The following is a 16,303-nucleotide window of genomic DNA, read 5'->3' as shown; positions in this document are numbered from 1 at the left end:
TGTTGTTGTGTAATGCTTAATTGTTTTTTTTTTTTTTTTTTGAGACAGCTCTTTTTGGTGTAGCTTTGCGCCTTTCTGGGAACTCACTCTGTAGCCCAGGTTGGCCTCAAACTCACAGAGATCTGCCTACCTTTGCCACCACTGCCTGGTGCTTAATTCTTTTTTATTTTATGACATTTTATATGTACTTATCCATTACTTCCAGTGGTAAAATCTAGATGTTGTAAATTTTGATTCTTTCAGCCATGTGCTAGAAGCATGTACGCTGTCATGTACTCATGTACTATATATGACTTATTAGCTTTGCTCACTTAAGGCTTTGACCCAGCTTCAGGATGACAGTCTTGATATTCCATGTCCTCACAGATAAAGAAAGCCAGCGGGAGAAGGAGAAGCTAGAAGCAGAGCTGGCTACTGCTCGTTCTACCAATGAAGACCAAAGGAGACACATTGAAATCCGAGATCAGGCATTGAGCAATGCCCAGGCAAAGGTGGTGAAGCTGGAAGAGGAGGTAGGTGTCCTCAGGTAGCATATGAGCTTGAGAATAGGAGAGCTGGGGAACTCACGGGCTTCTTATGCTTTTGAATAGTCAGCTTCCACAATCTTGCACCAGAGAGAGGGCCATCATTTGCTTCTGGTTACAACTGTGCTGACATGAGTGTGTTGATTTGGATTTCATTTTCTGCACGTTCCTTTCTTTTGCTCCATAATATGAAATCGTTACACTCAAAGGAGGCAATTTCCATTCTCTCATTCATTGAATACATGTTTTTCATACCCTAAATTCTCCCTAATACCTAGCCCTGCCTTAAGCTTCTTCTTACCCAGCCTTAAAGCTTCATTTTTGAAGAATATAGAATGATTCCAGATATTTTAAAGTACTCCAATGATACTGAAATTGGAATGGCCCTATTCTTCCCATACTTGATGGGAAGACAAGCGTGTCTCTTGTCTTAGATCAGAAATGCATCTTTATGGCCACATATTTTGCTATTGAATTTGACAATTTGGTTTGGAGATGGAAGCAGTCTTCAGAGGTCCAACACAGAATAAGACCCAGGGAGAGTTTACAGTTTATGTCAGAAGAATGCATTGCTAAAGATCTTTGTTGCGGCTTAGAGACTAGTTTTAAAGAATGTTATTATGTGGTGTGGCTGAATTTGTCAGCTCTTTGTGAGTGGATGGAGCCATCCCTTGACAAATACAAGGGCCCCTGAACTATAAAAATATGATTTAAATATGTATTTGATTAGTATCCATGTAGAAGTTGTTCTATTGCAACACTAAACTGTGATCCTTTGAAAAAGAGAGAACTTGGCTGCTGTACTGTCATGAATTAATTAGTCCTGGATGTTGGTTGTGATTATACTAGAGTACAATTAACTCTTAAATGTTTTGAACTTTTGGGAATGAGTATATTCCAACAAAAATATGAATTGTAAATTGACTAAGAAATTCAAATCTTATTAAATTCTATTTTGAAATTTGAATTATTTTAAGAGAAATAATAACTGTCATCAATCTCTAGTAGGAAGCCACTTGGGCTACTTAGCAAGTTTAAGGCCAGCCTAAGTTATACAGTGAAACCCTTTCTGAAAACAATAGTAATACCTTCATTATCTTAGAAGTTGAAAGCCTTATGAACTGGAAACAAAATAAAGTTGTAGTTTTAGCAACTAAATGACGTTGTGGCTGTTGTATATGAAATGTCTTCCCTGCCTCCATTAATTGCCTGCTTCCTGTCCCTCACTAAGAATGGCCCTAGTTGCTGGAGATCTCCAGACTTACAGATTTCCTCTGTTGTTTTTTCTGAGCATTAAAAACTGGTTGAAGTTAGGTTGTGGGTTCACTTTACCAGGAGATAATACCATGTGATCCAGGATAACCTTTAGCCTCACTTGCCAAAGTGTTAACTTCAAGTTGTAGAAAATCAACATGTATTACTTCTTCAGGCCTCTATCTTAGAAATAAATATTACTTCATGGAAAACAACAGAGCCTCGAAGCCTCTTCACATCATCCTGATGTGACTGGTTCCCTAGGAGGCCTTGATTATTCAGGGTTAAACTGTTCAATATGGAATATTAGGAGTCACTAACTCTGAAACTGTTTGATATGTGGCCTTTAGTATAGCCCCTTCACAAAATCAATGACTGTTTCTGTCTTATGAGTGGTTTTTGTGCTGGGTGTGGTGGCACATGTCTGTGATCCCAGCAGTTAGTTAGGAGGCAGAAGCAGGTGGATTTTGGTGTGTCCAATGCCAGCTTGGTCTACACAGTGAGTACCAGGACAGGCAGAGATACACAGTGAGACTGTGTCTCAAAACACAAAGTGAGAGGGAGGGAGACAGAGACTGACTGATTCATGAGTAGATAAGGTTTTCTTATGCTTGGTGGTCATGGCTTAAGGAAGGCCATGTTGGAAAGCGGAGAGATACACCAAAAGACCTGCTTGGGCCCTATGTAAATGTACATTGTATGGCTCATGTCTGGCTTTATGAAATGTGGAATTTTTCCAGGGAGAAGTTCTCTTGCCTATTTTGCAAATCAGATTTATAAGAGCATTCTCAAAACAGGTCTTTTGTGAGGGGAGGATTTTCTCAGCTTTTGAAGTTCAGGGTCACTCAGTTAATTAGTTTTCATTGCATCAAGATGGCAGGGAAAATTAGAAATGTATTGATTCAAGGACCCTTGGGTTCTTTTATACCTTCACCTCTTGAAAGCCCTCATGTAGGTACATTCCTTGACATTCATTTCATTTTTCTAATCCACTGTGCCTCCTGCCTGTAGGTCTCTACAGTCACCCTTCTAAGCATTCCACGGAAGGGCCACCTCAGGCAAGAGCTGCCATAACTTTCAATTGCTCACTAGTTCAGTGCTTATTTCTCTCTAAACCATGCTCTTATGACACCCACAGAACTATTTTGCTAGGGCAGGGATGAATAGATCTGTTTCCCTGACAAGTCACTGTGATACAGACCTTAAAATCAGTCTACAGCCTGAGTAGCAGACAGCCAGATGAGGTAAATGATGCATTCCGGACCTCCTTACCCTTATCTTTTGAGACACATGGGCCTTATTGAAGTTGACACCAATTAAACGTGTCAAAAAAGCTCTGTGTCCTAAAGCAAGTGCAATATTCTCACATTCACGGAGAGCTTCCCGATCCCCTCTAAATTAACCTCACTGGGGAGTTTCCATGGATGTCTGGCATATCTTCTCACAAGACTCAAGGCAGCCTGGGCTTCTGGCCGGCTGCTACATTAGGAGAATACAGAGTTGAAGCAGTGGCTTGGGTAATTGTTTCAGGGATGGTGGGAAAAACGGACTTGGCAAAATCAGAGCGGGAAGATGCTGAGGGTGAGCATACTGTGTACAGGAATGTATAAAGAAGCAGGTAAGAGGAGTGGCAGAGCGAGCCAGCGAAATGTATTTGGGGCTAGAATGAACACTATACAACTTGAGGAAGAAGGGGCTAAAGTGTTAACCCGTTCACCCTTCGAGTGACTGGTGATGATTTAGACTTGTCACTCTTGTCAAGATAGTCCAAGTCCATGTAGCTCTCAAAGTCCTGTTGCCCCCTCATCCACTTCTCAAATGTACCTACACCTTGTTGCGCTCCATGACAACCAGCATTCTTAAGCACTCACATTTGTCAATCTTCCTATGTCCCCCACTACTAAATGTATTTGGCTTTTTGTTTTGTTTTGTTCTAAAGATAATTTCTGCTATATCACCTCTCTACCAAGTAATACACCAGATTCCTCTTTTCCAGTAGTAGAGGAAGATGTCTTATATATAAACATTAATATGTTTAATACTCTCCAGTAAGTTTTAACCAGTTGGACTCCAGTGGTAAAGTTTAAGCTTATACAGTAGTTAAAATGCATTACACATTTGAGTGGAAGTCTAAGAATGTGAATTATGTATACACTTAGAGGGTTAATAGGATAAGGTACACATGCACCCAGGCATTTCCCAGGGTATTCTGCGGATGAACTATCAATTTATTTGAAAGGCACTTCATCAAATCGTGAACTTTCTTATGCCTATGACAGTGCAGTTTCTTTGTAGTAAGTGATGGTTGTTTTAGTCTTCTTAAAAAATATGAATTTTTTCCACACACCACATTGAAATGTCCACATACCAAATTGAAATAGGTGACCTCTCATAGTTTACTTCTTTTACTCACTCATTCCTTTATGTCTATGGTTTTTTTTTTTATTCCCAAGGTAGAAGCCTTGTAGGTTTCTTTATTCCCAAGGCAGTAAGTTTCCAGAGGTGGTGTTTTACTCTTTAAGTCTTTTAATATCTACCAGCAGACCACAGACTTTTTGGCAAGGACAGAGGCAGCTTGCTAATACCAGGCTAGTGTTACCAAATTGCTTCAATGTGAACCCTGACTTAAGCAGGGTCACCGGGTAAAACTAAATCAGATCAAACTAGAACTACTGAAAGCTCATAGAACAACATTAAAAACTCATTGTATGAAGGAGAAGAATGGAGAAAATATACTATAGATATGATGTTTACAAAATAATATTTGTAGGCAATAGAAGGCAAGAGACAAATCAGATATAATAAAGGCACTGAATTTAGTTCTGCATCAGCCTCGGTGTCTTTGAGAAAATGGGTGCCTGTATATGTCAGTGCTCAATCAGCTAGCATTAAATAATTTGTTCCCTCTGCCTACACATCTGTATTTTTAATCTTAGAAAATATTTACAGCTAGCTGTTGATATATACTCTTCAATGGAAGAGTACTTGCCTGGTGTTAAAGGTCTGGGTTTGAACTCAAGTAACAAAAGAAAAAGAAAATAAATAACAACAACAGACATGTTTTCTATCCTCTAGGAACCTCAGATGAGAATATTAAAGCACTGATTAGGCAGGAAATTAAGAGAGAAATCTATAAAAAATGCCAACACCGCTAGCCCTGCTTCTTGTCTTCCTGTAAAGAAATGGGAAAACGATGGATTAAGAAACTTCCCTGTGAAGGCCTGAGACAAGTGGTTAGCTTGAGGTGCTCTAAAACTAATTTTGGGTATAGCTCTCTTCAAAAAAAAAAAAATCAGTTTGAAAGACACCCACAGTTGTTGGAAGGAGGGAAGAGATGCCATCACGTGGTATTCATTTGTGGGGATCAGATTTTCCTGAGTCAGAAGAGGTTATGGTATCTGCCAAATTCTTGGGAATGGGTTCAAATTCTTACAGAAGAGCAGTGGAAAATATGATTTTAGCACAAGAGGATTTGCCCTGTTCCTTATCAGATTACTTTCCTGGTGTTCTTTCTCCAATTTCTTATGATTTTTAATGATTCCCTTTACGGGTCTGTGCATCTGTGAATCTGTGGTGTGTGTGTGTGTGTGTGTGTGTGTGTGTGTGTGTGTGTGTGTGTGTGTGTATGTATGTATGTATGTATGTATTTTGAGAGAGAGTGAGAGAGTGACAGGTTTATATAGTTGAGGAGGTTGGTCTTGAACACTTGGTCCTCTACCCTCAGTCTTTACACACCTGCACCATGATACTTAGATAAGATTCTCCTTTAAAAATCTGTCCTGAATAGGAATGATTTGAAACCCTTATAGTGAATTGGCCAAGCAAACAAATAGTTAAGAAACATTGGTAGAGAGACAAAAATGGAAGATGTCATAGACTGAACCTTTGGGATACAGTAGTTCATGGATGGGGTGAGGATAAGATTCATCAAAGATGATGCAAAGGGAAATAATGGGTTAAGGAGACAAACTGAGAGAATATGGGCTAGAGGAAGGGAAGGGAAATATCTCTGACAAATTTTGAGAACGAGTGTTCACTAAGAAAACTTAAATGGATGGAATTATTTTTTCTTTTCACTGGATAACCAGAGGGATTTAGATTGGAATGATGGATTTACTTGGCTTCTTCTAGGAACTCATGGGTACAGGGCTTGACTAGAAACTCAGAATGACTAATCTGTGGTTTTGAAAACTCATTTTCCACATGAAGATCTGAGCCACTCCTGTGGATTTGGAAACTCATAATTTCTTGAAAACTGAAGACATCAAAACATAAATCATCTAGGATTCTATGTAAAGTACACATTTTTTTGTGATCTGTCATAAAAACATACACAGAGCATTTACTTAGTTCTTAACCTCCATGATTATGACTATACAATATTCTAGGGTCCTATTTAAGATGTTATTTTATTTAGCACTTTTAGATATTGCTCATTGTTGAATATTTTTGGAACTCCTAGGTTTGTGAACTATGGGAGTCTAAAGACCTGTAGAAGTCATCATAAATTATCTGTCTAGTTTAGTGGGTTTTTTAAAACTTCTTAAATCTTTGTGGAGAAGGAATTCCTAAGCAGTGTGGGGTGAAACACTGAAAGGTATATGAGAACCCTAAATAATATTATGTAACAATGATGCATCAGTTTTATGAAAAGGTAGAAGTCAAGTTAGGTAGAGTAGAGTATCCCTGTAATTCCAGCATTCTGGCAGGAGGATCTGAAGTTTGAGGTCAGCTTGGGCAGTTTAGGAAAACTCCATCTCAGACAAACAAGATGATTGAGTGGTATAAGGTAGATAGCCAGTTCTTTAGGAAAAACAACATCAGAAACAAGAAGGCATGTGAGTACACAGACAGACAAAGCTCTGTTTTATGTAGAGTCCTAATACATTCATATACAACAGAGGAGATAGTTGAGTCAACCCGTCCATGGAGTGGCTCGCTAAGTGTCTCTACAAAATATTAGAACTCTGGAATACAGTTTGAAGTTTTGAAAGTCTTCAGAGATTGATGCGTTTTGTTTTTGTTGTTGTTGTTTGTTTGTTTTTCCTAAAATACCATGCTGACAGTAAACAATAAATGGTTTTGATTTTTGAGGCCAATGTAGTGTTGGTTGCAACTGCTGTACTCAGTCGTAAATGGCTGGGAGGTAGCTGTCACCACTCTGTGGGCCTGCCAGAGTAATGGCCATTTTGCTTTGCTGATTCCCAAACTTCCCCTCTTATTGCTTCACATTTGTTTGCTAACAGAAGGAGACTTGGAGGCAGAGAATGGGGAAGTTGTCGTTCATAGCCGACCAAGGACTAGAACTAAAAGTCTCTTCATTGCCACTATGTTCCTTTACCTTCACTGTGTTGTCAAATATACATTTTCATGTGGATTTATGAAGGTAAATGGGATGGGGAGAGAGATAGGAGAGAATGTGTTTTGTTTCTTCATTTAAGGGTCTTTGTGAGAGGCAAAGTATTTCTTTGTCATAACGTAGAAGCACTCTCTCCCAAACTATAGCATTTTCAAGAAAATATTGTCATTGTAGATGGTGAATGGTTCCTTCTAACTGTATCTTCAACACACAGCTAAGCTTGGTTCTGTACATTTATACTTAGCTCCTTCTTTGCATAGACTATTTGAGGCCTAGTGTTTACCTGGTTATAGTTTTATGAAATGATGTTATTTTCCTGAGGGTCACTAAGACAATGAGAAGCACATTAAGATTACTTGTAAAGAACATTCACAAGTGAGAGCATTGGAACCTGTCTAACTTGGCATGACTTTTTCCCCTAAAGAAGAAGAAAAACAAAACAAAACAAACTGCCAAGGATGTTGTATAGTGGATGCTCTTCTAAGCACTTTCTGTGGTATCTCATTTGACCCTTATAGAGGTACACCACATTATTGTCATGTCTATGTTATTGATTAATGAGGAATAAAGGCTCAGGGGAGAAATCAAAACTGAAGTTCAGAGAGATTTAAGCAATGTTCCTCAAGTTGCATAGCTCTTAAGTGAGAACACCAGGATGGGGACTCAGGCAGTATGAGAACTTAGGACATTAGATTTTTATTGTCTATACGTTGTTTACATAAGAAAGAAACGGCACTATTTCCAATGGTTTTAAAAGGTAAAACTGGGGACCTACTGTTGCAATCAGTAATCTAATATTGGAGGAGCTTAACAGCGTAAATAACTGTAAAGGAGAGACTGAGAAGATAAGGGGGTTCACCATGATGAAGGGAAAAGTAAAACATAAAATCTAGGATAGTAATGAAGTTAAAGCACATGGGTTGTGGTGCTTAGAGGTGATCGACAAATGTGGAATATATAACTTAGAAGAAGATGGCTAAGTTTGTAAATTACATTCATAGAGCCCTGCATGGGGAGCATTCAAGAATTGTCACTTTCCATTGTGACATACCTAGGGGTTAAGCGCCTCCCAGGTGCTTGTGATTGTGGGTGAGCTATAAGCTTTCATTTAAAGAGGCCGGGTATGACAGCAATAATGGTCATTATTTTCTTAACTGGTTCTGCAGAATTTGTCTAAACTATATGCCTGTTTTCAGCAAACTCAGAGAACCCATCCAGGGTTGTTTTCTCATTCAGGAGGCTGGCTGGGTGACTCCTCTTTCTGGGAGTGCTTTTCATAGGATATTTAGTTTTCCTTTTTGAGAAAGACAGGATGTAGAAAGTTTGGCATGACACTGGATTGCTTGCTTCTCAGTTTTCAGAGCTTACACTGCTGTACTTCACTATCAAGGCAAGAACTGCATGCTGTCTGTTTAATTGCCTTTAAGTATAACTGCTGTAAGCCTTCGTAATTATAGTTCACATTCTCTACATTAACATGAAACTGCTCCCTTAGGGTTTTCAGATTCACAAATAAATGCATTCAGCTCCAAATAGCTCAAGAACATTACAGAACCCCAAAGGTGAAGGATAAAGAATGATTCCTTCTCTCTCAGTACCAAAAGCTTAGCAAATAGAAAGGCAGAGTCTTCCCTGCCCTAAATTAAATGTCTTGCTTGTCCTAATCAGAAAAGAAAGGCTTAATCTTAATGAGTGGCAGAATATCATGGTTTATTTGTTTATTTTATACCCTCAGAAATGCTCTTAACCTGCAAAACATCTAGACTTAAAGCTACCACTGTTGGGTTATAGTGCTAGAGTGAATGAAGTCTATCTTGAAAGGAAATGTCAACAAAACATTGAAACAGTTTAACGGGTTTTGCCTTCTCATGACCAAAAGATATGCCATAGGTCTGAAGGTAGGAAAATGTATGATAGGTTTCCCACCACAGGAAGAAAGGTCAGTAATTCTAATGTGGATAGAGGAGGATTCAAAACAAATATTGTTTCCCCCACTAGTAAGTGGCAGTGCTGTTGAAATGAAAATACAACAGAATTGGGATTTTTGACTCATTAACATGAAGGAGATAACTGGTTTCTGCCCCAAGAAGTTCTGATGGGTCCTGTTGGCTTCATCAAAGCTATGTGGACAATGTTGGTACTATGAGCAACTTCTTATATTGCAGCTACCTATTGAAGTCACTCAGGGCTTAGGAATTACCCATAGTCAAATGCCTGAGTTTAGTTTTTAATTCAAGTTAGCAATAAAGCAATAATATTTTAACTTATTTTAATCTTTATCCTTGAGGGGAATGATAATGGCAGGTGTACCTCACTTCAGAGGAGTTCTATTTTAGAAAGAGGTTACAAGTTGATCTCCCAGGTATTGTGAGAAGCAGAGTCTATTCTTTTGCAAGCAAGATGGTAAGGCTGCCTGCCTGTTTTCCAATCATCTTGGATGTTGAAGTATGAATAGATTATTTAAGGCTCTCCAATTGCTTCCTCACTCATTCCTGCAGAGCCAGGATTTGGCTTGCAAAGGTAAAGGATACAAAGACCTCACATTCTTAATCCCAGTTATCTCAACTTTTGCTTGGGTGTATGACTTATAGACTTGCAAATGTGGAGAATCATGTTTGACTCAATCATTCACTGAGATATATAGATTGATTCATTTAAGTATTTAGGGATCCTTGGCTCCAGAATAAAGGTAAGAGGTGGACAAGCCATAGTCATCAACCCCCAACTTTGGAAATAAAAATGCCAAATAATTTGTTGGTTTTTTTTTTTTTTTTTTTTAAATAAGTGGGACACTGATGGTCCTGAGGAGACCAAAAGGCATTTCAACCATCACTTGGATGATGGTTCTCTAATTAGAGAAGCAGAAGAAGTTTTCCAAGTGAACCAATGTAGGTTGTTTTGGATCACAACCACGGACAATTTTCAGAAAGACATTTCTAGCCTCTTTATATTGTTAGTAGCTGCTTTCTCCAGCCCGAGCCTGGGAAAAGAGGCAGTACTTCTTTAAAGGGACATGGGCTGGTAAAATGGCTGAGTAGCTAAAGGCCTTGCCACCAAACCTGACAACCTCAGTTGGATCCTGGAAAGCAAATGACAGAAGGAGAGAACCAAGTCTCACAAGTTGTCTTCTGACTTCTGTGTGCCCATTGCAGTGTGTGACCATTTATGTGGCCATGAGCATGTGTCCTCACCCCCGCACACAAATAGCCAGTGTAAAAACAGTTAAAGGGGGTAGGATTCTTTACCAAATGAAACCATTCTCTCTCTTCTACTCCCACTTTTATCATTGATCAACTGTGAGAACTAAACTGAAACATCCTTTCCCCCAGACATTGTCATTTAGAGTAAAGAACAGAAGGGAGGACAATCATGACAGGGAAAGTGACAGTCTTGCATTCCAAGGTATTGTTTTGAGGGCTGTGGCCTTGGAGAAGACGTAGACTTTAGGAAGGAGGAAGGATTCAAGAGAGGCTCCCATCTTTGTTGTTGCTGACATTATTTGTACGAGATAATACATGGCAACCAGCTGCTCATCCCAAAGGTTCATCTCACATTTCATTCTTTTTGAAACAGGAGGAAATCTCAATACAAGGCTGGATTTTGGGGGTTTCATAACTGACCCTGTTGCCATTTTTTCTTTCCATTTGCAAATCTGCCAACCTGGATTTCCAGCTGAAGAAGAAGCAAGTGTATGTCGATAAGGTGGAGAAGATGCAGCAGGCCCTAGTGCAGCTCCAGGCAGCCTGTGAGAAACGCGAGCAGCTGGAGCACCGACTGCGGACACGTTTGGAGAGGGAACTGGAATCCCTTAGAATCCAGCAGGTACTGTGTTGACTTCCTGGGGATGGGCAGAGATGATAGAGCAGTGAAATGATTCTGCCCGAGTGGATCTTAATGAACCATTCTGTCTATTAGGGTTACTTATAGAAATACTGGCGAGGGGCTCCTTATAAAAGTATAGGTGACTCAAATGCAGCTGTAAAGCTTGCCCCAGCATTGGTGATGACTCATTACAGCTGAATCGCTAAAGGTCCCTGCCCAACTCGCAGGCTTCTCCATTAATCAGAATTTTTTTTTTCTCTCCAGCAATTGTTACTGCTTATATAACCTCCGGGAGGGAACTTAGGAATCTTGTGTTAGGTACCTTAACCTTGGAAATATTGTTTGCTTCCTTACATCTTGGGGCTTGTGAGTTTCATCCATTTCCTGAGTCTTACCAGGTATGGAATGAAGGAAAGAAAGAAAAGAAATACCATTATTCCTGGGTGGTTTTTTTTTTTTTAATTTTAGTTGATGTTTAGCAAAAACACTAAAGGCATTTAAAAGCTTTCTTATCTTTATATTTTCACCATCTCCCCATGTTACTGCAGAAGGCTTTGAATGAGAACAAAAGAGCCTATATGAAGTGAAACAGCTACAAATCTAGATTCTTAGACATTTGGAGATCTTGGGCAGGTCTCATGTAGTCCAGACTGTCCTCCAGTGCAGTCTGTGCAGGTGTACACCACCACATGCAGCTGGAGGTGGTCTTTAGAAATCTACTGCTCATACTATTTATTGGGTTTAGAGGAGGAAAAAAAATCAAGCCCCCTCCCCCCAAAAATGTTGCATAACTCACCAAAAAAATCTCATAAATTAGGAATAGTTTTTGCAGTTTTTATTTCATTAATTTCTCAACAACATAGCAATTTGATAAGGTAGATTCTTTTTCTGGTAAAGGGCGGTTCATATTGCAAGCCCAAGTCCTGTAGAGATCTAAGGTCCTCCTTGTTTTGAATCAGTATTCAAACTAAGAGCTGTGGTTGGAGCCCTTCACTAGTCCTCACAGCATTCAAAAAGGAACTTCAGTTAGCCTGAGGCCTGGAGCTATAGCTCAGTGGTAGAGTGTTTGCCTAGGATGCATGAATCTAGATTCGATCTCTACCACTTCTACCACTATACAAACAGACAGATGACCAGAATAGCTTACTTGGGCAATCTCTTCCATATAAAATGAAAGCTCAAATTGGATTTGGGAGGGGAGCTGTGTCAGGGCATTCCTGAGTTCAAGACTAGCCAAAGCTACAGAGTGAGATCCTGTCTTAGAAAGTCATCAATATTAAATAAATCAATAGATATAAATAAATAATCAATGATCTTCAAGTGGACTTGGAGCCCTGAAGTTCTTTCACTAACTTGAAGGGTCCTGTTGTCCTCTGCACAGCGCCAGGGCAACTCTCAGCCCGCCAATGCTTCAGAATACAATGCTGCTACACTGACGGAGCTCCTTCGGGAAAAGGAGGAGAGAATTCTGGCCCTGGAAGCAGATATGACAAAGTGGGAGCAGAAGTATTTAGAAGAGAATGTGATGAGACATTTTGCTCTGGATGCTGCTGCAACTGTGGCTGCACAGAGGTAAGTAGCTGGTAGGAGGGCCGCTAGTTGATAGATGAGATTGGGAAAACCAGAGAGGGTAATTCAGGACTTCCCAATGTTTAGTCTCCTTTAGCACTCCTCCGCCTCCAGTTTCTCCTCAAATATATTTCTTTCTTCAGATTATACATGGGCTAGGTGGCTTTGGGTACAGAGGTTTAAGTACTTCAAAAATTCTGCCTTATGGACTTTTTGGAATCATAATTGAATTTGCCATAGGAGCGAGCTGGGGCATTGCGGGTGGGCTTAGCTAAATATTTGGACACCTTGTCTCCTCTTAGCCACATGTGCAAGTTGTGTAGTCCACCCAGAAAGTAAATGTCATTGAGGAGTAGCTGCTGCCATTTGATAGTTCTTTCTGGGTATGTGCCGAACATGAGTCCATCACTGCCCTTTGAGAAGGTCTATATTTGAAGGCCACATTCTCTGTATTCCTGAGCTCATCACATATAAGTAGTATCATTCTACCTGGTACCGGAGAGAAAAAAAGGCAAGAAGAGCGTTATTTCTGGTTTCTTGGGCACCTTCTTTGTATATTATAAAAAATAATTATTAGCTTTTAGAGGAAACAATTACTCTTCACTAGTTTTTCTATGTTGTTGCTGTTCATAACTATTAGCTGGGAAAGAAACAACTCAGTTATATTCAGGTAATGACTTAGGTTGTGATTATGAACAGAACCTGGACATAGACTTGAGTATTGAAGGTGGTTTAGAGTATATTGCTCCCAAACAGGCTTCTATCCAGAAAGTTAATAGAAACAGCAGTGTTTTTTACATTCTTCCAAATGTGGTACATCAGTAGAGCCCAGCACTTGCTAGACATTAAGCAGTGATAGATGTGTGGAATGGATCAGTGTAAGAGATGGACTGGCATGTTTTCAACCTGCTCATGATTCTCCAGGAGTACTTTTTCCATCTTCCATGTGACCATCCTGTCTCCAGATAGCCTTATATCTCTAATGGACTGAGGTCTTCATAGCCTCCCTGGCTTTGTTTCCTGAGAAAAGCATGCTCAGTGAAAGCCAGTGTCATAATGGTGTCCAAGGAAACTCCAGCTGTGCCAGAAGATGGTCACAAGGCTTGGGGGCAGATCTGAAGCAGAATGTAGTGTCAGATTACCTCCAGGCTCCCAAAGAAGTGCAGCATTTGTTCAGAGTCATTTGTGAAAGACTGATGCTGGAATCCTAGTAATGGTGAGCCAGAGAGATTTATGCAGATGCCTTGAATGATATAACATGTGATGGTGTGGGCTATGAGACAATGTTTGAAGGCAGTATCTTGAGACTGACCACAGAATGGACTCCAGGGCAAAGTACAGGAAAGCTAGAAAGGTGCTTGGCATGAGGGGGCCTTATATATAAAAAGACAGAACACCCATTCCTCCTCTCCTCTCCAGAAAGTAGAGAGAATTCCCTTATAGATCTATGTCCAAAATATGCTGGCTTCTATAAATTACATTAGATTTCAATTGAATTGCTTTATATCATAGGTAGTAAGTGTTCATGTAATTACTGTTTTCAGCAAAATATGTACAATTATCATTTAATATGATAAAACACAGCCTGTTCCCAGTGTTCCTAGCTAGTAGGAACACCTTCTACCAGAGGCAAACATTTGAAATCTGGACTGTTTGTAAACTGATCCAGACAACAGGAGAGAATGAGAGCAAGATTGTAGTGGAACTCCTGTAACATAAGTGAGTTAGACTAGATGATTCCTCCAGCTCCTTCGCCTAATGTTTTGTGCTATATTTTCAAAGATAATAGTATCATTACACTTTACAATGGAGAGTTGTTTCCTTTTCTTCATTCTTCATTAGATGACAAATCTGGGGAGTAACAGCTAGAAAATATTATTTCTTAACTTACAGGCTTTTCTGTCTACCTTTCCAAAATCTCTTCACATTCCTTTTTCATTTGTTACCCTCCCACTAGCCAATCTAAAGGTAGACAAGAAGAGTCTGCCCCATGACCCCTTTCTGTGGTAGTTACTAGGTCACTAACATATAAAAAGCTTTATGTTTTTCATCCAATGCAATTTTTTTTCCAATGCAATTTTTAAATGCTGTAGATGGAAAGTGCTTGGAATTGGATTAAGAAAGGAAAGAAGAAAAATGAGGGAAGAAAGGAAGGAAGGAAGGGAGGAAGGAAAGAAGGGAGTGAGGGAGAGAGGGAGGGAGGGAGGAAGGAAGGGAGGAAGGAAGGAAGGAAGAAGGAAGGAAGGAAGGGGAGGAAGGAAGGAAAGAGAGGAGAGGAGGCAGAGAGGGAAAGATCTTGTTTCTGAATGTGTAACTTACATCCCCAAATTTAATTAGTACAAAATTTTAACACTCTTCCTGGTGTCTGTGTCTTCTATCAGCATCTTAATGTAAAATGTAAAATATTCTAAACCTCACAGGTCTATGACAGGTAGCTCATAGGTAAGCAACATGTGTCACAATTAAGTCACCTTGTTTGAGTAATATCAGTAATAGTTACAGATGACAGAGTATTTTTTTCAGTTAAAATATTAGGCAACACAGTCAAAATTAATCTCTTCAAGAGTACAATTTGATGAATTTGGGGAAAGGAATACAACAGTGGAGCCACTACCAAAATCGAAACAGAAGACACGTTCTCACGTGACCTTGAGTCCCTTAAACTTGATGCTTTCTCCCTAGACAATGACTCATCTAGTTCCTGTCATAAAATGACCAACTTCTTTCCTAGAGTGTCAATATAAAAGGAGTTGAACACTTCTTGGTTTCCTTCTGTGTTCAGCGTAACTATTTGGAGTCTTCCCAGTTGATGTATGCATTAATAGCCTCTTTTGTTTCTGTGTAATGTGCCATGCAATGGATGTATCATAGATCACTTATCCAGCCACCTGATGATGGCTATTTGGATTATTTCCAGTTTGGGCCCTTTAGATATAATAAAAATACAAATTTTAACATAAGAGTAAAAAAAGTTTATTTTCTTGGATTAGAAGGCATGCTAGGGTAGTCCGTTTATACCCTGTACAGTACTTAGATTCTGACAACCTTTTGTTAAGGGAAAGCTGTTGATCCAATGATGGCAGGAATAGGGGACTGGAAGTATCTGGGAGTAGACAGTGATACTGATTATTAGTACACATAGGTAAGTTGTGTTCAGTGAAAAGGAAGGAAAGGAAGGAAAGGGGGAAAAGAAAGAATATATTGAAGGTTTTTGGCTTCTCTAGAAAGTTACTTAAATTTTTTTCTTATTTAAAATAAGTACTTGTGGTGATGGTGGCACAGACCTGTTATCTCAGTACATAAGAGGGCCAGGGAGAAAGGCTGTGAGTTCAAAGCCAGCCTAGGCTATACAAGACCCTATATAAAATAAGATAGTATTTGACATTTAATATTTTTATCCAAAGGGTACTAGAAAATCTACTTTATTTGTCAAAAACAGGCAGTGCTCTTCTGAGAACTTTGAACTTACTGCTTATCCAGTAGGTGCTGTCATCTACTCTCAGGCACAGAGGAATTATATCATCTATAAATCCATTATGAGGGGCAGAAGAGCCAGAATTTAAACATTTTATCACTTTAACTGTCCTCTAGATGTGGTGTGGCTCAATGATGGTGAACTTGATATCATTAGCTGTTCAATATAGCATTATTAGTTGAGGCTTATTACTTAGGCACCTGGAAGCATTATAAATAATTGCACCATCATTTCCTGCCTTCAGGCTCTGAGTTACTGCTTCTCTAGAGAATCTAGGTACTTAATATGATGAATGGAAAT

At 39.4% G+C, this 16,303-nt stretch overlaps 1 protein-coding gene across 4 annotated transcripts in view; it reads left to right on the top strand.

Moving 5' to 3' along the window:
- Window positions 1-16,303, top strand: part of Amot (angiomotin) — a 59,344-nt gene that overhangs the window by 32,524 nt on the left and 10,517 nt on the right. For all 4 annotated transcript variants that reach the window (XM_036174541.1, XM_036174539.1, XM_036174540.1 and 1 more), the window contains 3 exons: window positions 367-512; window positions 10,810-10,959; window positions 12,341-12,531. In XM_036174541.1, the coding sequence (XP_036030434.1) occupies window positions 367-512; window positions 10,810-10,959; window positions 12,341-12,531 (487 nt within the window). The remainder of the gene's footprint in view (window positions 1-366; window positions 513-10,809; window positions 10,960-12,340; window positions 12,532-16,303) is intronic.

The sequence above is a fragment of the Onychomys torridus genome, chromosome X, assembly GCF_903995425.1.
Source record: "Onychomys torridus chromosome X, mOncTor1.1, whole genome shotgun sequence".
NCBI lineage: Eukaryota > Metazoa > Chordata > Mammalia > Rodentia > Cricetidae > Onychomys > Onychomys torridus.
The sequence above is the reverse complement of the archived record's forward strand: the minus strand, read 5'-3'. Positions and strand labels throughout refer to the sequence as shown.